Source organism: Ammospiza caudacuta, chromosome 3 (assembly GCF_027887145.1).
Source record: "Ammospiza caudacuta isolate bAmmCau1 chromosome 3, bAmmCau1.pri, whole genome shotgun sequence".
Taxonomy (NCBI): Eukaryota; Metazoa; Chordata; class Aves; order Passeriformes; family Passerellidae; genus Ammospiza; species Ammospiza caudacuta.
In genome coordinates, this window is record NC_080595.1 from 99518185 (window position 1) to 99544704 (window position 26520).

The 26520-nt window shown below is 41.1% G+C and overlaps 1 protein-coding gene across 2 annotated transcripts; it reads left to right on the forward strand.

Moving 5' to 3' along the window:
• Positions 1–9723: 9723 nt before the first annotated feature.
• Positions 9724–24443, forward strand: OGFRL1 (opioid growth factor receptor like 1). 2 transcript variants are annotated; one of them, XM_058801021.1, is made up of 7 exons: positions 9724–10011; positions 11363–11449; positions 11989–12070; positions 15083–15161; positions 15252–15318; positions 15473–15618; positions 17572–24443. In XM_058801021.1, exons 1-7 carry the CDS (start codon positions 9766–9768, stop codon positions 18326–18328), a joined length of 1464 nt encoding a protein of 487 aa, XP_058657004.1. In that variant the 5' UTR covers positions 9724–9765; the 3' UTR covers positions 18329–24443. The 2 variants fall into 2 exon arrangements, with proteins under 2 accessions (XP_058657004.1, XP_058657005.1); XM_058801022.1 differs by having other exon boundaries at positions 11992–12070.
• The last annotated feature ends 2077 nt before the right edge of the window (positions 24444–26520 follow it).

The following is a 26520-nucleotide window of genomic DNA, read 5'->3' on the forward strand; positions in this document are numbered from 1 at the left end:
CTGGAACAAAGTTTAATTTATCTCTTAGTGGATGGTTGACAGCATTGACAGCCTGCAGCATATTACCATACTGAATTATCAAGCCCCTTAAAGGAATAATGAATGCTGCTTACTCTGATTTTCTGCCAAAAACATCCCTTTGTAATGTAAATGAAAGAACACAGCAAAACAGTTAGATACACATCCCACCGCTGTGTCTGCTCAAACACATGGTGCTGGAAAGGGCTGTTCCTATTCTATCTTTTTAGGCCTAACATGATGTTTACATTAGTGTAGGTGCTTTATTTTTTCACTCTGGCACACACTCAGACCTGTCAAGTATTTCCCTGCTTAAGGATAGCTATGAGTGGTGTTAGAGGGTGACAAATTTCACAGAAATGTAATACAGAAATGAATCATTGTTTTCATCTGAAGCAGAACCAGGAGATGATCATTGCATTCTAGAAACAGCAAGCATCTGCAGGAGAGTGAATTGCTTGTGTCAGAGTTTGAACCAAAAAACCCATCCACAGGACTCAATATTGTTACTCATGCAAGGCTGGCAATCTTTATTTTTTATCCTGTTTCCTTTGAAGAATTCATTTAATGAACACAAACATACATCATATATTTCTCTCTCCTGTGTTCCATACAATGTTAACAGTACCTCCTGTTCTTAACTTGTAGCTTCCTGCCACAAGGAAATACTGCCACAAACATCACAAGCCAGCAAATGCCATTGCTTTAATGGTGTTAAGAAATAACAATGGGGCTTTGTCCTTTTTGATGTCGACACCAAGAAGAAAAATTGTCCCTTTTCTTGTTAGCCATACATTTGTTGTAGTGTGGGGATTTTTTTGTTGTTGTTGTTGTTGTTATGACAATAGTGACACGAATATAAATTGTTTAGTCATTCTTAGCCTCTTGGTAAGCATCCTGCTGCCCCCTGACCAAGCTGCATTTACCCTGCAAGGAAACTGTTCCTTGCTTCCAGTCCCTAGCCTGGATCAGTCCTTTTCTTTTTTTTGCCTGTCCTCAGCTCTGCCTGCTGAGTCTGAATTTGGCTGTGCTCTTTTGCCCATGTCCTGGTTTGTGTTTTGCTTTGTAATGACCTCTAATGTAACAAATGTAATATTTGACAAAGTATCTTAACAGTTTTATCCACTGTTCTGATTTCATCTGTAATTATAGTGAGAATATTGGCTTTTTTAGTTTTGCTTTTAGTATTTTTTAACAATGCTATCGATCAACATGTAATTTATACTCCTTTGTTCCTCCCCAAATTGCCAGCTCACCTAGGTGGGTTTTTTCTTTTAAAAAATTGACTCATCCCAAACACAGCTGCAAGCAACCCCCTAATTATGATATAAGGAAGCATACAGAGTTCACACAGAGCAGTAAATCAAGTACAAAGCATTCACTGCATTTTAGCACATTACCAGCAATATTTTGCTGACCCACTTTGCCACATGCAAAAGGAAGTTGTTGTGCTTATTTACTCATCTCTTCATTCAGGCCAGAAGTGAGCCTGTTTGGGTGGTTCTTTCAGCCTGGTTAAACAGCAGTGTGGAAGCCTGGCAATGGCTTTCCTGAGCCTGTCAAAGGCTGCTTGTATTCCAGCTGCCAGGTGGCTTCCCGCTGCAACAGCACATGTTACAGAATGAAACAGGCTAATTCTGCAAGAGTGCACGTGCTCACTGCACTCTGATAATTTTCTTCACTGCATCAGATTCCTAAAGTGGACATTTGTTATGTTATTTGTTGACACATAACTCAGATTTGTCATATCAGGAAAAGATCATCCCTGTCCATTCTTAGTTCTCCTGTGTCACTAGAAGCAGAATTTAATCTCTTTAAACTTACCACCTTGCATGCTTTGTTGGGATGGCAAGTACGCTTAATGTACTGATGGCACCACAGAGATAAACAGGGAAAGGCTTTTACAGGCTCTGCTATCATGTTTTCTTCAGAATAGAGGAACACAATAGCATTATGATGCTATTCTGGTGATCTAAGGAAATCTGACATAGGGAATATTAAAGGGGCAACAAGATAGGTAGCGGGAAAAAAATCACTCCTTTCATTCCAGAATACGTGTGCATATTCTGTGCACATTCATATAAACTGCTGCCAGGGTTTCCTGGGAGGATCACATTGTGTAAAGTATAACATGCTTCAGTCCCATCTCACATCACAGACTGTGAGCAATGTCTTGCTCTTCATCACTCCAAAGCAGTTGAATTCCTCAACTCTGCCATCATCTCCCTCCAGCCTGGCCACCTGAAGTCACACAGAGACTGGCAGGCATGGGGAAGGCTTGCTTTAAAGTGCCATCAAAGACTAACAGGCAGGACTGATGTGGACCTGTGCTTTAAAGCTGTGCAGAATATTCTAACTAAGTGAACTAACCCCAATGGTTGTAAAAATCACATGAAAGCCAGCATTGTTGGTGGTTTCAGTTTCTGGTTGTGTCTGTTTGCTTGCTTTTGTGTCTCAGTCTATGTCTCTTTGCCTTAATCACAAGCTAAAAACATAGCATCAGTGGAGCATCAGTGATCTAATAAAAAATGGCCTCCCTGATGAATTTCTTCCCTAGTTTATATATTTATATAGATTTTCTACAGATGATGTAAAAAGCCTGATATGAAAAAGGATGAAAAGCAGGTGGTGGCAGAGTCAGGCCAGCTTCTGGCTGGAACTAACTGCTGAGGAGTTTGTTGAAGATCAATGACTTTGGGCACTTTCAAATTATCCTTGATGAAATGTATGAAATCCACAATCATCTGCTGAGAAGTAAACTATAGAACTGCACAAATGCATGTCATTTAATCTGGACATTTTTTCAGTGGCAGGGATCCTATGACTCCCATGAATCACATCAATCTTGACGTCAGTTAGATCTTTGAAATAGCTATGCTGCACCATCACAACTACATAAATTCACACAGTCATATAAAAACTCAGCTAAGAAAGAACAAGCAGAGTCTGTGGTCTTGAAATAGGGGTTTATTGGCAATATTTCTACCAGGGACAGCAGGAGCTCCTAGTCCAGTCCACCTGAAGTGTTACTGCTTGTGCATGCTCCACTTTCAGCTGACAGAGGTGGGTCAAACTGGTGATGGCCTGTGTTGGTACTGCCTGGCTGCACTCCCAGGGGATGCTCTGACTTTATGTCACCTTAAGTGAGGCCCTTTAACCCAAGCAGAGCAGAATGGGATTCATTATTTACTATTCATTATGGATGGAGAAGGGGCTCTGCACAACTTCTGCTGTGTTTAGGTGAGGAAATAAAGCACAGCAAATGACATACCAGGGTAGTGTGATGCTCTGATCTCCTTAGAGCCTTTCATACTTGTCTGTTCAACAGAGAGCCAAAGGCTGGCTGTTCATTCAGAGACCAAGGAGGAGGCACTTTTCTTGTTCATCTCCTTATCGTTTTGATCTTATGCATAAGAAATTCAATAGGATGTGACAGGAAGGTTAAAGCTCTGTCTCTTTCTAAAGAGATTTGCACTCTTGAGTTCTGCGTACCTGGCAACAGACAGTCTGAAACAAGAGTCCTCTCAGTCTCTGACTGAAAGTGTATTACTTGATATGACCTGATTACAGATACTCTTCATGCCAGGAAAGGGATGCTCATCACCAGCTCAGTTGGATACTCTCTCTTTTCCTATGGGAGCTGGGTACTCAAAATTCAGTGTTTTCAGAAAACCTCAAGCATGTGGGACTGGATCATGTCATGCAATATTTACAGCTTGAAAGTCTGATGTCTAAACCTGAGTTTGGCTAGATCTTGGCTTTCTTTATAATCAGTAGAAACAAACAATATTGTGATTTAGCCTACATATTTAAAATGCCTGTTTCAGGATGACAGGGATTATCCTCTGGAGGTTCTCATTTTTCCCTATAGGAGTACAGAAGGAGCATTCTGTAATTAGCTCAGGCTCAGCATCTACAGGTTAGACACTTCAGGACATAAATTCCCCAAATGAGAAGCCTTCTCAGGCTTCAGAAGAATGTCAGTCTCTGTTTAATGACCCAGAGGAGAAAACCACACAGCGCTGGGGGCATTGTGCCTACTCTGAGTATACTAAGTCACATCCTCCATCTGGCACAGGTGCCTCATGTAGCAATTCTGGAAGTTCAAGACTGGAGATACTGTGTGCTGTCAGGTCAGAAATGTCCACTTACACATCAGAGGGAGTGCTGTAGCACACCGCCAGACATGTGGATGCTCAGGCACATTAGAGGAAGGATCAAGTTTGTAAGGAAACACCTAAATTTATGTGTTTACACAGAGATATGCCAGAAGATAACACCCCTTGTTATATGCCAGAAGCTAACAAGGGGTGTTATAGTCCAATAGATAGATGGCTCTGGTCAATACAGACCAGCAGCTTTCAAAGGGATCCAGCCAACCAACCAGTCACATACAGATGTAGCTGGCCTATGACTATATATGGTAAGCATGCACATAGTAGGTGCATCATTGGAGACAACCTAGAGTAGCCAAAATGTCTTCATGGGGCTGGCAGTTACACCACGGGACCTCCTGAGCTTATGGAGCACCAGTGCCCTTCTGCAGCAGAAGATGGATACACCAAGGGATCTCCAAAGGCACTTGGACACCTGCATTTGGGCCTCTGCATCACACTCTCAGTTTGTCTTTCAGGGAGAAGAATTTCTCACTGGGTTCCACTGCCAAAACTACTAGCTTGCATGGTGCACTCCAGGAGCCCTTCAGCAAAACTTAATGGCATCACCTAATCCTGAGTGAACTTCTGGCAAGTCAATGTCCTTTCTTATCACTGATGTCAGGCAGCTGACCCTGCTGATGCACCGTAGGCAAGCCCACTACAGAAGAGCTGGTAGTGCCAATCTGGGTACCTGGTTCCAGTCCATCACAAGGGTGATGTAGGATTCCAGCTATAAATCAAGGGTTTCTGCACAGCAATTCATTTAGACCATGCTGCATGCCAGGACTGGATCAGTTTCCTCTCAAGAAAGTGGCTGCTCAAACTCCATCTGAAAGACAGCAAGAAGAGTCTTAGAGGCTTAAGGGCTACACTGAGACTGCCTCTCTGACACCTAGACAGATCATCTTAAAGTAAAACACTCTTCTATTAATTTGTTCTGAAGTGACTTTTACAGACTTGTAGTGCAAGACACTCCAATAAACAGGGCTTCAGTTAAGGTCTTCAATTTCGTAGTCATAACCAGCAAAAATGAGAGAACTTCCACTGGCTTTGCTGAGCTTAATACACTGATCTGTCACGTCTGGCATGATTTATGTGAAGTCTTTTCTTCACTGTAAATTAATTTCAGATTCCAATAGAAACAAATTTAGGGAAATATGCAACCTGACTTCTGAGTTTACAGTTAGTTAATCAATTCCAATGACACTCACTAGAGGGAAATTGTGGAGAACTTTATAAATTAGATTCACCTTCTATAGCTACTACATCAAGCTTGGCATTTAGCAGTCTGGGGCATTACTGGACTAGAGAAGAGAATTAACATTCACCATAGTCAAAAAATAAGCAAATGAGGTAACAAACTCTATTAAAATACCAGTTAGCTACAGCCACTTCATACAAAAAATTGTCATGCCTGTATGACTTTGAACACTTTCCCAGTGTTCATGTCCAAATACATTTGGACCCTTGTCTACATGTATGCAAATAATACTGTAGCTCTCAGACATTTCACAGAATCACAGAATCACAGAATTTTCAAGACTGGAAGAGACCTATAAGATCATCTAGTCCAGCCGATGTTCTAACTGTTCAGCTAGATCATGGCAGCATTTCTGTCACATCAATGCCTTTCTGCATTTCCTAAATCTACCTTTGTATGTTTAAATATCCACTGTGAATCATTTTACATTAGCTCAACTAAATTTCATTTTACCAATGTTATTTATTTTACCCTCCTCTGTCATTTATCAAAGCAGTTTTGTAGTCTACTATATCCTCTACGGAAGCATAATCCCTCCCAGCTTTATATCACCTTAATATTAGGTTGGTAAGTCTCTCCAGTTGTTAATTGACCTCTCTGGTATCCTGTTCCAAGCATCCTCCCAAGATAATGATAAAGTATTACAATTACTGCATTTTTAATAATTTTTAAACAGTTATCACATGCAGCATTAGCTTTGAGAAAGCAATGTGGTTTCCACTTTGAAGTGCTCATAAAACCATGTCCTCATCAAAGAAAAAAAACCACAGCTTAGAATAACCTGTGCTGTTTAAGATGTATATAAATATATATAATCAGAAGTGCTTATTTCTATAAGCATTATGAAAGTCTGTATTTGATGAACAGTGATTTGCAGTCCCCTAGGTCTTCTGTTGTTTTTCACCTGTGTTATGTGACAAACTACTTGATTGAAACAGGTCTTTAGCACTTATTCATCTTCCATTGTACAGGAATACTTAGTGAACTCAAGTGCCATAAATTCACTACCTCACTACCAAAAATGACTACCAGTCCTGACTGTGAGGTAATGGAATTTATTTTTTTCTAAATAAGATGTGTCTTGGGGGAATCTGTTCAAGCTCTGAAATACCACCCAACAAAGCTATTTAGGGTGCTAGAGCCTCTTCATGAATCCCAATTGCCTCTAGTTCACAACTAGAACCAGCAATAAGCTGCAAACCTGAAAGAACACATTGTTCAAAGGAAAAATACATACACCTGGCAAAGGGCAAATCCCCCACTACCACCAGAACAAAAAACTCAAAATGCCAAGGGAAAAAAAAAATAAAACCACAATGGCTGGCAACCTGGTGGGGAGAAAAAACTGGCTCCTCCTGTCTCAAGGAAAAAAAAGGAAATGGCAAAATAGAAGGTTCACACAGCAGCTCCAGCAAAACAGATGGGAATCTGGTGAGTCTCTGGTGTTGGTCCTCTCTTCAGAGCAGGTGAAGGAGGTGGATTTGGTCTCCTTTTTCTCACTAGCTCTGGGGCCGAGGTGGAGCAGTCCCCAGCCAATTCTTCTCCCGCTGGTCATTCTCTGGGGTCTCACACCAAAACCAAACCAGTTCATTTTGGAAAAAAAGCCACCCAAGGATTGCTGCAGCAGCCTCTCCAAGGCCAGAGAGAGTAAAATAACCCTTCTTGCCTAAGCTAACAAAAACCAAGCTAGCTAAGCAAAAAAAAGGACACAGTCTGCATGGCACCAGGGATGCCTGGGGAATGAAGCTTTGAAAATGCCCATGGAAGAGTCTCAAGGCTCCTCCCTCCTGCCAACCCACCTTAAAGCTACAACAACCATTTCTGGGCATACAACAGATGATAAGGGAATAGACTACTCATTGTAAAATCACCCCAAGACACCCATCTTTTAGGTGGGCATCATACTGATTAACCTCCAGTCATCTGGGACCTCCCTGGTTAACCAGAACTGATGGTAAATCATGGGGAGTGGCTTGGTGAGTTCTCCCACCAGCTCATTTGACTCCTAGTTCTTATCAGTGCTCCGAGATCCAGATCTTTTTAAAATCCACCTAAAATTCTATTATGAGATTTGGTCGACACTTTGAGACGTGTGTGTGTGTTTGTGGGATTAACTGCCATGCAAACTGAAATGTCATCAAAACCTTCCTCTGATTTTTGATGCTCATGCAAGGCATGCTTTTGAAGCTCCACTGTCCATAGTATAAACACAATTCCAGTGAGGGAACCTTGACAAAAGCTGTAGCAGGGTAGAGGAAGCAGGACTGGTCTATACTGAGCCTTTAGATGTTGGCCAATGGAAGTACCTGGTCTGCAGGTAGACAAGAAAAATGTGTTCCAGACGTCAGAATTTCTTAAGTCAGTTCCTTCAAACTGCCTACAACATGGGAGGAGATACTGTGGAAGCAGGAAAGAATGATCTCATTCCCTCAAATGAGGTCAAAGAAGAGGGAACTCTCCAAAAATGTGATACATAAGCATGAGTGTTATAAAATACTCTGCTCCCTCAACTGCAGCCCTGGTATCTAGTCTTACTGTTTGCCCTCTTATAACCTTTCTTCTTCCTGCTTGATGGGGATTTTTCATTCTTTATTAAAATGATGTCTACTGGCAAAAATGAGACTGAACTTTCCTGTATGCTACATGCATTCCTTAATATCACATATCAAAAAAGTTCCAGTAGACCTTGAAAACCTACAGGGCTGGGGGTGGAGAGGAAGTCTTGGTTTGGGCCACTAGCTTTGATCTTGGCAGTGGGAATAGCTGGGTCCTGAGGAGAGGAGCAGCTGGCATGCTAGTGACTAAGGGGTATTGGAAAGGCTGAGTGGGCTTCATTGCTCTGCATGAAGAGCACAGGAGGAGGAGAAATGTCTTGGCCAAGGTGGGTGATGGTGGGAGGCAGCAGGGGCATGGGCAGCAGGGATAGACTGAGCTGTATGGCAGGCTCACGGGTCAGCCTGTGACAGTATCTAGGTGAGCTACTGCTGCAAATACACTTGCCTGAAACAAGGTCTGACAAACCAGGGCAATCTCAGAAATTTCTTGTGTTTGGTGTCAGTGGGTGCAGCTAACATGCTTCAAATGGACCTGAAGGAGGGTTAGGGATGAGAGTGACATGAGTGCACATCTAAGCATGACACTGTAGCAACTCGGCTTAAAATGATCCTTCACTTTATAGAGAGTGGATAGGGAAACAAGAATATATAGATGAAATCGCTTCTATACTGATGATCCGGACACCCAGTTAAAATGTTGGGACCTGCACTTGAAACAGATGCTAAAACATGAAACACACAGCAGACAAAAAAGGTACAACTTGGAATGAGGGAATGTGAAAGGGAATTTATGGCAAGAGGCTGAAGAAACTCAACATGTTTGGTTTACCAAGAAGAGGAGTGAGATGACTTGATGATATTCCACATCTTTAGGAGTGGTCACCAGACATCCCAGAATTCTCTTTAAGGAGAAGACAGAAATCCCTGAGTGGGAAGCCTACCAACCCTGGTTAGAAATTAGGACATGTTTTTAGACATGAGCGTGAGAGTAGGCACTGGAACAATGTGCTAAGCTGTCAACTCATCAGCTCTTCAGTCCTGGCAGTGTTTCTGTCCAAAAGACATGTACTGGCCAAATACAAAACACACTGTCACTGCCCCTTCAAAATGGTCCTTGAACACCATGTCAGTTTCATCCCCAAACTTGCAAGAATTTTAGGAGCAGCCAAAACTGGCTGGTTACCGCAGTATTACCTCCTCCATTCCTGTCTTCTCTAGTCCCTGTACACTCTTTGGGGTCAACAGTTCCCATGTCTAGTGGACAGCCGGAGCTTGCTCACTGCAGGTGTCAGGACCACTTTCTGTCACTCAAAGCCTCTCCTCCCCACACCGCTGCTCTGGGACAGCCGCCATCCCTGCTCTTCTCCATGAGCACCCGCACCTGCTTGCTTGTCTCAGAAGCCTTCAGGGGACAGCGCGGTCGCCTCCGGGCCGTGAAATCCCCGCGGGGCGCACCTGCTCGGAGGGTGAACTCCCTCTCCCTCTCCCCTCTGGCACGGTCTGCCCGGTGGCGGGCGGGCCCTGAGCCGCCCCGCCCGACCCGCGGTGCCGGCGGCCGGGCGCTGCCCGGTGCTCGCCGCTGCCCGGTGCCCGCCGCCAGGGCTGGGCGCGTTTCTTGTGGAAATCCCGGCGCCTGCAGCTCCGCCCCGCGCGTGTCCGTGGGCTGGGGCCGGGCGGGGAGCAGCCCCGGCCGCCGCCGCCCCGCCCCGCCATGCCGCAGCCGTAGGCAGCCGGCGGCCGCTCGCAGCCCTCGGCCTCCGCGGCCTCCGGGCCGATGGGCAGCCTGCTGAGCGGGGTCAGCTTCAAGGAGCCCACCACGGTGGAGGACTGCGACTCCACCTGGGAGACCGACTCGGAGCCCGAGACGGCGGAGCCGCGGCGGCAGGAGGGGGTGTGCGCCGCCGCGGGAGGCGGGGAAGAGCCGCCCGAGCCGCCCGCCGCCGACTGCCGGCCCGGGGAGCCGCCGCCGGCGCAGGAGGACGCGGAGCGGGCAGAGGCGGACGCCGCCAGCCCCGAGCAGGTACCGGCAAGCGCCGGACGCGGCCCCGCCTCGCCCTACCCTGTCCTGCCCGCGGGCCCGGCGGGCGGGAACGGGCGGACCGAACCGAGCCGAGCCGAGCCGCGGTCCGGGCGGCCCCGCTCCCGCTGCTCTGCGGCACTCGCGGGCCCGCGCTGCTGCCGGCGGCACCTGCCAGCGCCCGGAGCGGCTGGGGATAACCCAGCGCTGCATCTCCGCTAAGGACGAGCCCGGTTTTATCTCTCCCCACCCCTCCCCTGTCATTATTGGGAGAAAATCGAGGCCTTGGTGTCGTTGACATTCCCGCTGCTGCTGTTTCCAGGGAAGGCTGTGTTTTAAATTAATGTGGCCTCTTCATTAAACAGGGTAAAAGTCTGAATATTCGACCCTATGTGGCAATGGAATTGTGACTCCTCGGTGGGTGTGACGAATTTTCAGAGCGAGTTTCTCTTCTTCAGGAAGCTTGGTAAATGCCGAGCTTAAAGAAATAAGATGTTCTTTTGACAATAATTTTATGTAGGGTGGAGCAGCTGGGTCTTTTTTTAGGTTGCTAGATATATCTTGTTTTGTTTGAGAGACCAAACAAAATTAAGTAAGCCTAAGTGCCTTTCCCGTTTCTGCTTGTTACATGGTGATGCTAGTGCCGGATAACCAAGTGTCAAGGGGTGTGTCTTGTTCAAGCAAGTGTGTTTTGACTGCAGGTATGGTCAAAGCTGGTTTTGTGAAAGGAGGAAGGAACATAGTTGCTTGTTTGACATTAGTGTACAGTTGATAAGCCGTAGGATGGGCAGTAAGAATGGCAAATGCCCAGTGCAGTCCCAGAGAACTTCCTCTTTTAAGCTTGACTTTAACCTATTACGTGTATTGCAAGGAGTAGAATGAAATATTTTTAGTAGCTATTTTCCACAGGGTGCAATAGTAGCAATTAAGTCTATGTACACGACTTTTTTTTTTTTTTTGTTTGGTGGATTTTTTTTAAATAGTGATGGTGACTCCGTGTCTCTGCATTTTCAAGATCAGTTACTTATTTCATCTTGTATTAGCACTTGCCAGATTACTTTGAAGTCTTGCATTTAGAAATGACAATCAGACTTGTTTTAGCTCAAATTCAGCCTCTTTGGAAGGACAAGTCTTGCTTTTGTATTTTAGACTAATTATTTTAACTTATGTTTAAAGTGTGTTGTGTAAGTATTGAGCAGGGAAATTTTCAGTGTTTGACGAAACAGCAGACAAATACATGCACTTATGTTTGTTTACATTGCTGAAACCCATAATGAAAAGTAATTATTTGAATATTATACAAGTATGCTCTTTAGGGGGTTTGTGTATGATTATTATCTGCTTTCTGTTTCAGAGTGGTGATGGAGCTGAGCTGACAGCCAAGCCAAAGAGAAGCTTCTATGCAGCAAGAGATTTATACAAGTACCGACACCAGTATCCAGTAAGAACATTTTATGATTTAAAATTGTCTTTTCAGTAAAAAAACATTCTAAAACCTTTGTGTTGAACAACACAAAGTACAAGAAATGAGAACCTAAAAGTGATACACAAACCAAAAAGCTGAGACACAACATATGCGAGTGGGAGGGAAATAATGTCTTTTCATCCCAGGCAAACAGGCAAGCACATGATATGTGTAAGCCTGGGAAGTGTGGTTGGTGCCCAGGAAAAGGCTTATGCCTTGGATATCAAAGAGGATAGATCATAGAATTTGCCTGACTGATTATTTGTCTCTCAAGTTCCTTGAGACTGAAGGGGGAGGGTGCTGCTATGCTTGCTGTTGCCTCAGTAGGAGAAGGTACCAGCCAGAAAGAATTTTCAGATCCTTAAACTGAGTCTTTAAGTGCATAACTAGAACTCTGTGGTTCCTAAAACTCTGAATTTTTTTGTCCTTAAATTATTCAAAGAGCCCAATATACCTTTCTGGATAGTCTTGGTAGGTTTTTGTGGGCTGGTAATGTCCTGTTTCCTTTCTTTTAGCAGAACTTTAAAGATCTTCGGTATCAAAATGACTTGTGCAATCTCCGGTTTTACAAAAACAAAATCCCATTTAAACCTGATGGTGAGTAATCTGCCACAATAACAGTGATACCAAAAGAATGATCACTAATGACAGTAGCAAATTCAAACAGTGGTGATAATTAAGACAAATGAAAGGTATATAGTAATATATTGAACATGAACCTCCCATGTTGGAGTAGCACATTGATAACACGAGAGCAGTTTGTGCTTAGAACAGTTAGCTTTCACTCTAGGAAGGTGGTGCTTTTCTTAGACATTATCAGCATGAAGTAGTACAAGGCGTTGTTAGTACCACTGTTTGTGGCAGTACCTTTTAGTAAACAAAGATAAAGTTCTTCCACTATATTGCACCAACTTGCTGTTTGAATAGGAGTGGCAGTGATCTATGGGGATAACCCTGGAACTGTGTAAAGGGAAAAAATGTGCTTTAATCTTTTGTGTTATTATTGTAATACCAATAATAAAGCCATTTCTCAGTGTCCCTAGTGGTTCTGGTAGTGGAGCAAGAACCTCATATGCAGCATTCTGCACAAACACAGGAGAAGCTGAAAGATGACAAGCCCTACTCTAGAGGGTTTGCAGTTGACATATGAGAGACAACAGGATAGCAGACAGATGGAGAAGCAGGAGGAGGCAATAAAGCAGTCTTGGTTAGGGTGATAGACAGGAGTCTCAGCACATGAGAGCTTAGCCATTAGCAAAAAAGACAAACTGAAGCCAAAAATAAGATTTTCTGAATTTTAAAAGAATGGTGACAAGGTTATTTTGAAGGTATTTGCCAAAGGATGCTCTCAGCATGAGACTGATTTGGTAGGAAATAGTGAAGTGCATGTTGGAGTGCAGAAGGAGTGAGATGTGTAGGCTGCCTCTGAGGCAGGATCCTGTTGGAAGCAGGATCAGTCTCATAGCAACAAATGGGTTCTGATAAGGGAGTGAGGGACAGGTCACAAAGGCTTTGGAAGGGAAGGTGTATAGTTTTTGTTTGAAGTTACAGAGCAAGGTTTCACAATGGAAGAATGCAAAGCAAAAAAAGCAGGTCTGTATAAAAAAGTAACAGTCTAGAAAGATGATCTTCCCAGCATTCAGGGTAGCTGCATTCAGCAGCATTCAGGGTAGGTGTAAGCATGACAAGAAAGCACTTTTCAAGGTCAGGAAAAAAAAGTTGAGATGCAAAGTGTGAGAGTTCAGATAGGAAACTGGTTGGAAAGGAATGTTACACAGAAGGTTGTAAAAATGTACACACTGAAAAGTTGAAGATGAGAACTGTTTATAGACAAGATAGCAGTAATACCCTTAGCAAGTGAGAAGATAACTCAGGTTGTGAAAGAAAGATAAGACTTTCGCTTTAGCTGACTTGTGCTTTATCTAGATACCCATAGACAGATGCTTTTAGTCAGTTTTAGCTTGACTGGAAGAACAGGTGGGTCTGGGAATTGCCAGTAAAGAAGTAGCAGATTTGGGAGACATTACACAGAGAACAGATATAGAAAGAAAGCTAAGGGCAGTGAGGTCTGTGTGAACCTGGGGACCATATGGCTCTGAAACTAAAAGACAGAAATGGTTATGGGGAAGAGCTCCTTTAAAGGTCCAAAATGAAGGAGCAGTTCAAGAGGATTAGCTATGAAAAGAGATAGTCATGAAAGTTGTAGGAGGGTTTCCCTCCCAAAATTTGTAAAGAGTAACATTTCTCTTAGTATTGTAGGAGAAAACCACAGTTAGTAATGTCAAAGGTAGCTGATAAGCCATGGAGGCTGACATGTTGTTGGCTGTGAACTCTAGCTATGCATAAGTTTGTTTCCATTCAGAATGGAAAGGAGTAATCACCACCTTGACCCAAGTCTGTGGATCTGTGAGAGTGTTTGGAGGGAGTCTTAGCTACCAGGTTAAGGACTGAATTAATGGAGAATGTTGTTTAAAAATCCCAAAACATTTCTAGTGCAATACTAGATGTGAAGTTTAGTCCCATGACCTACAGATTTAGTTTGTGGTTCTGGATCAGAGCTGGCTTGTTTTTCTCTCTGCCCTGGGTCTGAGCAGCAAGTTTTCCAATACTTGAAATATAGGTTGGATATGATGCAGAGATAATGAAGGTCCTCTTTCCAAGGTCCTTTTCCAGCTTTTCCTACACTAGAAACCCCATGTACTTACCAGCCCCTTAGACTAGCTGCTTTTTTCACTTCTTAGATAAAAGTATCAAATGTGTCCTCCTTTGCCATTTAGACCCAAATGGAAAATTTCACTGGGTGAAGAGGCATCTTAAATGTATAGTAGGAGACTATCTACATGGGGCTTTGGGATTTTTAGGTTGCTCCTATGCTATTTGGCTTTGTGCAGCAGTACTGAAACTTACTGGTTTCAGAGTAGAAACAGACAAACACAGTGCTCATTCATGGAAAGATATTGTACAGCTTTGGGAACAAGGGCCATCCTTTTATGTATTTTGTATATCTGTGTAGTACCTGGAAAAGTGCCCTGGCCCGTGACTGATTCCATGAGCAGTGCTGTGCTTGGCCACTATTAACTGAGAAAGATTTCCCAATCATAATAGTATTTGCAGCTTCCAAGGTATTAGATATCCCTGGTATGGGAGATTTCCTAAAGAGTTGAGGCTTTCTTCTATGAAGATTAGATAGATAGATAGATAGATACATAGATGGATGGATAGCTGCAGAGTTTTATCTTGTAAAATCAATGACGGGTGATTCACAGTGCAGTGTCTTATGGGAGCAGTTTGTTAATTCCCAGTCAGTGTGATAAAGGGATCTATGACATGAGAATTCTTGTATATATTTTACATAGGTTGCTGTCACATTCCTTCACTTTTTGTTAACTCAGTATAAGTCAATTTGTTTTGTTTATATTGACATTTTATAAGTACCTTATTTTTTAATTAGGTTTTAGTAACTAAATTATTTTTGAATTAAAATTAATTTATGGCTGCAATAGACCTTATTTCACATAGTATATGAAAGACAAAGTATGTGTTCTGTCATTATTTTAACATGCTGGTTTTGATGGCTACCTAACAGTTTTTCAAATTATTTTTATGCAGGGGTTTATATTGAAGAAGTCCTAAATAAATGGAAAGGAGACTATGAAAAACTGGAACATAACCACACTTACATACAATGGTTGGTTAATTATTACCTATTTCTGTTTCAAAGCATTAATTTGATTAAGCATTCTTATACTGAGCCATAATGCACTTCTTCTTTTAACAGGCTTTTTCCACTAAGGGAACAAGGTCTGAACTTCTATGCTAAAGAATTAACTACATATGAAATTGAGGTAATTCAAATATTGAGCTCCATACAAACCATCACTGTAATTTTAATACATAACTGCTTTTTGTAATGTAGAGTTGTCTTATACAATGCAGAAGTACTTGCTTTAGTGCCATTAAGAATTTCAGACATATTCTTACATATTCTTTGTCCATTAGGAATTCAAGAAAACAAAAGAAGCAATTAGAAGATTCCTTTTGGCTTATAAAATGATGTTGGAGTTTTTTGGAATAAAACTAATTGATAAAACTGGAAATGTAGCACGAGCTGCTAACTGGCAAGAAAGATTTCAGCATTTGAATGAGTAAGTAATGACATTCACTTCACTTGCTAGAATTGCTATAGAATCTCTTTATCCTTTTCTTTTTTAGAGAAAGCAAAGATATTTTTTCCAAAGACTGCCAGGAAAAAAAAAAGGAAATAGTTGATGCCTGGTTTGTGCTTCTTTCTGTATGTTCCTCTTTCCCCTTTTTTTTGATTGTTCTTCTCACTCATTGCCAGTTGGACTGACATCAGTGAATTCCTTGAAAATACAATTTTAGATGGTGCTGAAGAAGATCCCAGCTTCAAACTAATTTGTCATGGTACTGAATTTGTTTTCACCCAATCCCAAAGTGCTGCTTCTCACTTAGGAAAAAACAAGTGACTTGTCTTTGTATTTACATTTCTTTTTGAGAAAGATTAAATTCTCCACACCTTTATGAAAGTTAAGTAAAAAGATTTCCCTCCCTCCTCAAAACATGAAATACTTTGTATTTAAATTTTTTTAATTGAAATGCTGATCTGGAAAGGTTTAAACATGTTATGTCAAGCCTTGGCCCAATGTTCAGTAAATTATATCAGTTGCTTTACATTGGTATTGTGTGGATCATAAGTTTGTACTGAATTTTGTCTCATACAGATTAATTGTACCAAAACCTCTTTTCAGATTCTCTGCTCACTTCCTAATAACTCTGAGCTTAGAGCTGCAGGATGTTTTCTTGCAGCATTTTGTTCTCCTGTCATGATAAAAACTTGTAGGTACAGTTCTGATGGATTCCAGGTAAATAGTGAGAATAATTTGTTAATAATTTTACATTAACATTGTATAAACCAATATGGATGTGGGCTCAGACTCAGGCCACAGATAAAGCAGGTTTTCAGGAAGTCCAGATGTTACTGCATGCTTTCACTCCTGTTCTTTCCAGTGAGTAGCTTCAGTTTTAAGTCAGGATTTGGGACTCTGTGCCTAATTTTATCCATCTAATCTAAAATTCAAACATAAAAGTTCTACTCCATACTAAGGTGTGCTTCACAAGGGAAAGGCCTTTTCACAAGCACTTGCAGAAGACAATTAGTTCCTTTTCTCTTTGATATTTCCTACAACAGTGGGACTTACTCTCCAGAGGTGCCTGTTTTTCCCCCAGCCCTGACTGTATCAGTAGTGCAGGTGCTAGTCTAGACTGGAGACCCAGCTTTTAAATACCCTGAGTGAAGTGCAGTGAGCCCTGTTCCATAGCTGCACCATGAATACACTACAAACCCTTTTGTTTACAAAGAGACTGGGTTTTCTCTCCAGAAGGAGAACGGCATAGAATCATTAAAAAACCTCTGGGGTCATTGAGTCCAATCTTTGACCAAACACCACCATATCAAATAAACCATAGCACTAAGTGCCACATCTGCTCATCTTTTGAACACTTCCAGGGATGATGTTTCCACCACTTCCCTGGGCAGCCTGTTCCAATGCTTAACCACTCTTTCAGGGAAAAAATTTTCCTCCTGCCCAACCTGAACCTCAGCTTGGTGCAACCTGAGGCTGTTTCCCCTTGTCCTGTCAGTTGTTGCCTTGGACAAGAAGCCAACCCCCCCTTGCCAGGGCCTCCTTTCAGGCAGTTGTAGAGAGCAATAAGGTCTCCCCTGAGCCTTTGTGGCTCCAAAATAAAGAACCCCACTACCTTTAGCTGCTCCTCATAGGACTTACAGCTTCCAGACCCTTCACCAGCTTTGTTGCCCTTCTCATACAGCAGAAGGAATCAAAATCAGTACATTTGATTTTATTTGCTCTCAGCTCTCTCCCCCAGTGCTTTTTACAAACACTAATTTTCACTCACAACATCCTAGCAGAGGAGGTGCTAGTAAGCTTCAGCAGCTTTGAGAAAATATAGGAAGTCTGAAGTGATAAAAAGGACTGAGGAATTGCAGTTACAGTTCTGTATTTGGAAGTGGTTTTTTTTTCCTGATTCAATAGAATTTTTTTTACCCATTTCTTTCAAAGGTCTCAACATAACTACTTGAGAATCACTCGAATTCTGAAAAGCCTTGGTGAACTTGGATATGAGAGTTTCAAATCTCCCCTGGTAAAATTTATTCTGCATGAAGCTCTTGTGGAAGATACCATTCCCAACATTAAGCAAAGTGCTCTAGAATATTTTGTGTATACTATTAGAGACAGAAGAGAAAGGAGGAAACTGCTGAGATTTGCCCAGCAACATTATACACCCTCAGAGCATTTTATCTGGGGACCTCCAAGAAGACAGAAGTCAGAGGGAAGCAAAGCAAGTAAAAAGCCAGCATCTCCAGTTTCCATTCCCAATAGTCATATTTCTAAGCATAAGAAACCAAAAGAGCCTAAGAATACATCAGCAAGTGGAAGCTCAGCTGGTAAAATAACTGAAGAAAGAAAGGTAGAATTCACAAAAAATGGGGAAGAAAATGATCAGGATGAACAAGAAGTGAACTGTGATGCTGTTAGGCAGAACAACAGTGAAAAGAACAGTGACACTGATACCAGTCAACTTTCAAAATCAGAAGAAATTAATAATTCAGACAGAAAGGAGGACGCTTCTTATTCCAAAAAAGATTATGAAAATCTGAACAATGACTGTGGAAATCACCCAGATGTTAGAGAGGAAGATTTATGTAACACTGAGAATTCTTCAAATGACCCATCAACAGATCTACAAGATAACCTTGATAAGGATACACTTTCAGGGGGGACCACCACAGAAACTAAGGATGAGCTCAAACCATGAGTCTGAGATTTTAAAAATCCTTGTTTCACTTTAAATGAAGCAAAATTATTCATTGCTTGTTAATTTTGGTTGAAATTTCCATCTAGTGTTAGTTTACAAGACTATGCTTGTTGTAAATGCATCAGATTAGGCTTCTGGTAGGTTAATGAATTTTGGTTTTTTCAATCTCTGTTTATCAGCAGTCAGCCAGGTGTATCTCTTTAAAACAATTATGCATATTGAAAGCTAAGAAATTCATTATGTTTTCCAGACAGATTGCACAGAAAAGCTTATCTACTTTTTAAAATTCATCCAATATTGAAAAAAAAATAAAGTGTAACAACTAAAAAGCCTTGGAACATCAAAATTTTAAGTTTCCTTTAAACTTGCTTTAAGTTTTGTTTTCCATTTAGGAAATTACTAGAAATTATTTCAAAACCACAGTGTTTTACCCTAGTGGTCACTTTCTTAGGAACCATGGTCGTGATTAATAGCAGTATTTGCACAGTATCTTTTAGCTTAGATTAGCATCTTTGTTGGAGGCACTTAACAATTGATAGCATATATCATGTCCTGTACAGCTGGGAATCACTGTATATTGAAAAGTTTTAACTTAAGAGAAACTGTATCCATAGTTTTTGGATACAAGGGAAGCTGCACTTTAGATTTCTTTTAGTCCCTGTTAAATTCTCCCTTCTCTTGACTCATTTGTTACAACTAATCTGGGAGGGGGGATCTCTTTGATCTCTCAAATTTGGTCTCAGTTTGAAAGCTCTCTGTTACTCAGCTGTAACAAGATGACTCCCCCAGCTGAGTTCAGCACCTGGAAAGCCTCTGAAGAGCTGAAGAGCAGTGTCTTTATCACAGAGCACTGCCTTATCAGCAAAGCCATCAGAGAAAAGGTCACCAGGCATGGCAAGTTGGGTCTCACTTGAGCTTCAATGTTTCCTGGCCAGTTTTGGGTAGAATCTGCACAATGCAATCACCTGTTGCTGGTCTCAGAGACAAATGCAGTCCTGGTACTTCTTTCCAGCTGTCTGTTCCCTTTCTTTGCTCTCTATCAGAAGTCTCTCACAGTTTTATGTTACTTTGGCAAGCAATGTAAACTTAAGGCAGGTCAGTCTGTTGGCTGGGCTGGAGCCCATCAAGTAAGATTTTCACTGTTAAGATCTTTCCCAGCTTCTACCAAAGAACTGTCTGCTCTCCCTGAGTAGCTGCTTCTGATTTTCTGCTGCTCAAGTCAAATGGTAGTACCCAGCAAGTTAGTTGTGCAGAATATGAATTTAAAAATAATGCAGGTGCAAGTCAGACTTCCTACAGTTCTAAAATTCTCTAAAACTTCTGTATGTATTTTCTGTTTAAAAGTGTACATATTATCCACTGCCTTTAATGTATTGCTGATTAAATGTTACAAGGCAAGAGGCTGACCACAGTTTGAGAGTCAGAATGCTACAGGACTTTTTTCAAGTCTTATAACTCTAAATTATGAAGTTTTCAGGGGTTTAGGAGCATAGACAAAATGTCTTGTGTTCTGTTTTGCTAATGCCCATCATGGCAATCCATCATCCATTTTTTTCTCCAGTAGCGCTAGTTCTTGGGATCAAATAGAGGCAGTTAGGGGTCTTGGTACCTATGGAAAAAAATTAGACTCTTTCCATCCTAAAGAAGCAGAGAAGAAGGAAGATGTATTTCTTCTTCTGTGCTGACTTGTGAGGAAAGGAACTTATATACATGAATTGTTTTTTAGGGTAATCCAGATCATTCAAGTTAGCATTAAGTTTGTCTGAGCAGAAATGCCCAAAGAATTCCAGCCGCCACCTTTTTAAGGCCAGAAAGATCCTGAGAAGCCTTTCCCAATTCCCTGGACATGAACTGGGATCCCCTTGTTCGTGTTTGACTCTGACCTTCAGAACAGAAGGGGAAGGAGATGCTGTGATAGAACTGGTCTGTGTAGTTAAGGACTCTGCCCCTCCACATATGCAAAGGGAGGACACTTCATTTTCTGCCTATGACTTCTTCAGTCTTGAGTGCCTAACTATGCTAACTTCATGGAGTTGTTCTTACATAGTTATTTTTTGAGTATCACAGGGAAAATTGGTACCTTGTGTATAAGGAGCATAACTATAGCATAAGAAGCTATACAGAGCCTTCAATTTATGAACTGTAGTATTAATGTTAGACACTTCACAGAAAATGCAGAGTATGGATGTGAAATAAGGGATGACAGAAATGTTATTATATTTACAGTGTAATTTGACTGAACATCAATGACCTCAGGAGATCTTTTGTCTACTGAATTAAAAAAGGAGAAATCTTGCCCTGATTTTAAACAAAGTTCTTGGGATGTGCATCCAGAAGATTACTCTGCAGTATTCCATTATCATGACACATCTCTCACTTCAACATGCTTACTGGTTCAATGTTCATAAGTATTTGAAATACTTTTAATCTGACAGAGCTGTCTGCATTAAGGGGCCAAGGTATCTGAAAATATTGTCAAGAACTTTGGTACTTACACCTGTATTAACTCTGTAATGTTTGGGGTTTTTTTTAGTCTGCAACTCAATATATTTCTCTCAGTTTTCATAGAGGAGTAGTGGCACATCAGTTGCTTACAAAGACCTATGGGGACTATGTAAGTGAGGGTTTTTGTGTCAGGTGGGCTCCTGCACTCTCTAATCCTTGTTTTACAGCTTTATCAGCAGAATTACTCCCATGGGACACTTCAGCTTTAACTAACAAGTTCTGCTCTATGTAAAATGTGACAGTTTCTCATTCTTTTAATAGAGGAATTGTTTCTTCTGATTTTGCAAGTTCTTAAAAGAAGGATTTATTGCAGGGCAATCATACAGCATAGCATCCCATTGAGATTTGTGAGGATCAAGTGGGTGCACTGTATGCATTTTTGTTACAGAATCATGGCCTTAGCAACCAGAAGCACCCCGTGCTTGAAGTTTCTAAGTATTGGTTTTCAGGTTTACAGTATATATACAGTATATGTGTGTTGAAATGATTGTATTCTCATAGATGCCAGTGCATAGGTGGTTAACCATTACTTCAGTAACTGACGGTATGCAAAAAAGTCAAGTCGTTTGCTTACTGTTAAATTTCTTTTTGTCTTGCTGTATGCTTAAATATTCAGGGATTTCCGTGTACTTATTACAGTAGTGTATTTTGGCCCAGTGTTAGACTAGAATCTGAGCTGTTCATATGTTAATTGAACAGAACCTTCCATATGAAGGTTCTTTCCAAGGAAGTACATCTGAGTAGCCTCTGGTACTGTTAAGTGGGAGTAGTGTGTATGTGCACATAGCTGTGAATTTGATTTTAAGGATCTTATGGCGAGGGGATATGAATGTGCAACTTGGAACAATGTTACTGAGTACACAGATGAGTACACACAAGGCAATCATACAAATCATGCAAAAATGCAGCACTTTAAGGTTAGTTACAGCTCTGTGCCCTACTGTGCCAGACACAAGTGTGCCTCAGTACCTGATACTGTGTTGGTGTAGAGACTGAAGGCGTAGGTGCATGAGGTGTGCAGCACAGACCATTCAGAGCAGAGGAGTAGTTACATGTGTCCACGTATCTAGGAGCAGGTCTGAGGTCTTTGTGTTCACGTTGCTCAAATAAAATCTTGAAGGATGCTAAAAATAAGTGCAATAATCCTTTGAGAGCTGTTCCCTGGCTTGGGTCAGCTCCTCAGTTTCCTGCTCTAAAATTGCAGCACTCTAATGTACTAGGTATTTGTATAACCATTGTTAATATTTCATGTAACCTAGTGTAAGCCTCTCTGAACTGTTCCAGGTTAATTCTAATAATCTGCAGTTGCATATATCTGTACTATATTTAAAGAAGGTTTACAGACCTTAAAAGCTTTGTACAATATTGATGGATGATCCAATGAGGTAAGACAAGTGACATTTACTGGATTTAAATAGAAAACAGCTCTTGTTTGTTTTTAAATAAAATTTATGTCTATCTGTTTAATTGAGAGGTTATTTTACCCCCTTCTTCTTCTGACTGTTGTGATGGTACTGATCACAATTTATAGTTATATATGTTTAGGTGAAAATGTAATTTTTTACACCACGCTTTTGCAGGAAACATATCATATTGAATTTCCTTGACAAAAGCTGTATTTATGAATAAGATGCAACTATGTGAAGCAAGTTTTGCCATTAATAAAAGTGTGACAATATCATGCTGGTTATGTATGTTGTCCTCAGAATTGCCAGTGGGGATCAGAACCAAAGACATTTCTAGCCTTGTGTCCTGCCTCCAGTGCTGGCCACCAAAAGATGCTGTGAAACAAAGAAATTATACAGTGATCCCATTTTTCTGCGGGAATTTTTTGGTTTTGAACTCGTGGTTTCTTTCTGTCTCTTCAATCCCTTGGCTGTGTTTTCCATGTTTTAATAATGTTTTGTGTGGAGAAGGTGGTCTTTTATTTGTTTCAGATCTGTTTGTTAAAGAATTTCTACTGCATTTGAACTCAGTACTAAAAGGACTGTAAGATGAAGAGTAATCCACTTCAAATCAGTTTTTAAATGCCATGGGAGATTCTAATGACGAAATACCTGTTTAGGCAGGAAATGTCCCATGTTTCCTCTGTTTTTAGGCAGAAGATGTCTGCTTAGGCAGAAGCTTAAGTTGATGACAATGCTAACTTACTAATTCCTTCTGAATACATATTTGCACATAAATCCTTTTGTAGACTAGTGCTGAAAGTGTAAATTAAGTGTTAAAAGTCAGATTCCAACTGCAGAACAGGGTTGATTTATTTTTTTCTTACCTGTGTAAAAGCAAAATCAGTCAAATGGAAAACCTATTCCTAGCCCACATAGAAGTTAGCTACCTCTGGATTTGGAGCAACCAGCATCAATGAATCTGGCATTATCATGTAGAAGATGGACATCATTCCACATTTTGGTAATTTGTTTTGATACGTGTTCACAGTTCCAATTGTAATTGGAGTAACTGGTCAAAAGGTATTTTTTATGGCTGTCAGAGCCTGAAAATGGGTCAAAAAAGGCCTAGGCATATACAACTCCCCTCAACTCACATTATGGTCAACACCACAGTTCCACTATTTACGGATATTTAGATGCAGTTCTCCAAGGGGAGTGCACATTGTGTCTCTGTAGTATCTTTGTGCTCAGTGTTGGCTATGAACTGTTTCTTTTCTTGAAAGCTGTGTTCCCTTTTCAGCCCTTGTTCTTAAGTACACTTAGTTAAGACCTTTGGTGAAAGCAAGAATTTAAAGAATAGGTTTATTACATGCTGTATGTAATGGACTACTAAAATGTAGTTGAAAAGCTATAGAGATCAGTTCAATAGAGACCTCATTTCTTCTTGGAAATGTGACTCTCTAATTCTACCACACTTACAAGTTCAGTGGTGTATTCATCAACTAAAGTTTATTGTGAGATATACTGAATGTACTTACTACTGTGGCTAACCATGTGAAAATTATTGTTTTGCAGCGAAAAAGGTTATGGCACTTATATTTTTGGGTCCACTGAAGCATGTTTGCTAATCATTTGTTGCTTCTTTTTTTCTGTGTTTTAAGATATTCTACAGTTGTTTGCCCTTTATGCAGTTTGATTTTGGCAACAGATGATTAAGTGTAGTTTTGCACTGATAAAATTTGAAAATATCATAGACTTCATTGTTGAAATGTATTCTAAGAAAAAAGTGCAGTAAAAAGAAAAACCCCAAAGCCCAACAATTTTTACTTGCAAAATGGAACAGGTCTATGTCAATTTTTATGAATGGTCCTGCTCTCTTCTCTGTATTCCTTTGCAGTGTTTAATTACAGAATGCCATGCATGTTTGGTAGTACCAATACCATGTGTATGTGGTAGGAGTGGTAACCAGTTTCTGGATTTGTAATGCACTATAAAGAGATATTTTATAATTCTGTATCTGTATGGCAGTGTTATGCCAAAAAAATTGTATAAACATAAAAAGCAATAGTTTATGTTGCTTACTGCTATATTTTAAATCATTTGTAAAATTAAATACCTAGATTTCCTTTCAGGTAAATATATTTTTAAAAACAGCAGCCAAAACCACTGAATTAATAAAGCTTCTTCATTTAGCAGCATTATTTTAGCAACATGTACAAATATTGTGTAGCTCTAATAATGTGCAATTGCTGTTTGGCACTTGTTCGTAAAGTCTTCTGTAAATATATTAACACTTAAAAGCAGGGAATTAAAGGCTCTGGCTCTCCTTTTTTTGTTGTCTGTGGCAAAATGACCATAGATAGTAGAGGAATGAGGGAAGGCCCAGAGTCAGCTTTTCTAAAATGTTTAGTTTTTTAATTAAGAAAAATATATACTATCAAAACACTGTTCACATTGAAGAGTAAAAGAGTAAAATATCCACTACGATCATGCAGGCATAAACTGTCTGGAGCAGTGTTAAAACCAGGCTACTGCTGCTTAAATGTAGCAGGGAAATATTGAACCTGCTGGTTTTATTTATCCTGTGCTGAAGCTGCAGGGTTGGATGGCTTCAGCTCTGGTTTTGCAGTAAGCTGTTAGTCACATGGTGTGACTGTAGATGTATAAAGCTCTATAAAGAGCCCAGCAGATTTGGAAAGGGTTTCCTAATCTCACATGTTTCTTCTTAAAGAGGAGAAACGGGTTCTCCTCATACTGAAGGAGGACTTCCCACGTGGTCTGTCTCAAATCAAGCTTGGTGTTTAGATGGCTCTATAAACCTACTTCTGTGCTGTCAGGGCACCCCAGGGTTGGCACTGAGCTCATAGCCAATATCATTGGTTGCCAGTGTGTTGGTCTCCCCAGAAAGCTCAGGTACAGCTCCCTGAGGCAGCTGCTGTGGCTCATCTGCCCCTTGGCAAAGACTGGCTGTCAGGCTGCCACCCTCCTCTGCCCTGGGAGCGAGAACTGCACCAAATAGGGCCAGGGCCTCTATGGAAACACCTATTGGTGTTGCTGGCTGAAGCTCCTGCAACTCCAGACTTTGAGCATGTCTGCAGTAAAAATTCTGCCCTTGTGTGGGCACAGACAGAGCCAGAGCTCTGTCTGCCAGAGCCACTTGTGAAGTTTTGTTGGTGCTCATTCCAAGAGTAAGAGCCTAAACTGATATCCCAAATTTAGCTGGCCCTTGGTTAAATAGAGCCTGAGCAGCTTCTGGAGGAGGTGCAGCAGGGGCTGATGAGCCAGCCCCTGTGCCTTGCCCCCTGCCTCCCCCAGCCCGGGGGCAGGCACCCGCATGGGGCACACAGCCTGCCGAGCTGCCTGCTCTGTGCCTCCCACCTCCATCCCTCAGGGCACCCACTCACCTCCTTTGCTTTATTCTGGGGAGTAAAATCTAGGGAATTTCCAGCTGCTGGGGTGGTGCTGACACAGAGCTCAGTCCTGCACTGGAGGGAGAGCACACAAGGAGGGACCGAAGTGGCAGCGCTTGTGTCTGTGCAAGGTGAGCTGGGAAGCACTTTTGTTATGCACAGAGTGGTGGTGGAGACAGCCAGAATATATTGCAACTACTCTGTGGTTTAGGGAGCTAAACCACAAAGTTTTGTTTTGAAATTGTTCCACTGAAATAATTTTCTAACAGAGCTGTGTCGTAAAACTGGGATGAGAATGTTTTATTTTGATGATCTTGAGAAAGGTCTAAAACATCTATAAAGGCCACATTAATTGCAAAAATGTGATTTAGCTAACCAAACCTGGGAATACTCTTCTTAAAATTACATTTTAATTGATTTATTTTGCTTTGTTTCCCAGGGATGGGTAATAAACTGGAAGAAAAAATATTAAATATCTTGATAAACACACAGAATGCTTTTAAAATATTTTTTATATTGCATATGCAATGCATTAGACATTTTTGCAGGAAATATTCTATAGACATTGTAATTTCTAGTTTTACTGAATGTGGGGAGAATGTTTAAAATTCAACTGGCTCTTTCTATTTTTATTTAATGTATAAATCAGACATAATTCATGCATAGCTCCTTCCAGGTTTAGACATTTATTGAGCACTATGTCTGGTTATAAACATTTTGTGACAGCTGTTTCAAATTTCAGAATAGGAAGAAAAAAAAAGAAATCTCACATTTTCATTTTTCCAATTTCCTCTGAAAACTTACACAAGGAAGCTTTGAATTCTCAGCATCCAAACTGGCAGCTGAAATTAGAGCCTTGAATTACTTCTGAGAACTAGGACTTGAATCT

Bases quoted from the DNA above. Each gene is read 5' to 3' on its own strand.
- OGFRL1 (XM_058801021.1), top strand. From the start codon at position 9,766: ATGGGCAGCCTGCTGAGCGGGGTCAGCTTCAAGGAGCCCACCACGGTG. The intron at 11,450-11,988 runs GTAAGAACATTT...CCTTTCTTTTAG, and splicing joins AGTACCGACACCAGTATCCA to CAGAACTTTAAAGATCTTCG. The intron at 15,162-15,251 runs GTTGGTTAATTA...TTCTTTTAACAG, and splicing joins AACCACACTTACATACAATG to GCTTTTTCCACTAAGGGAAC.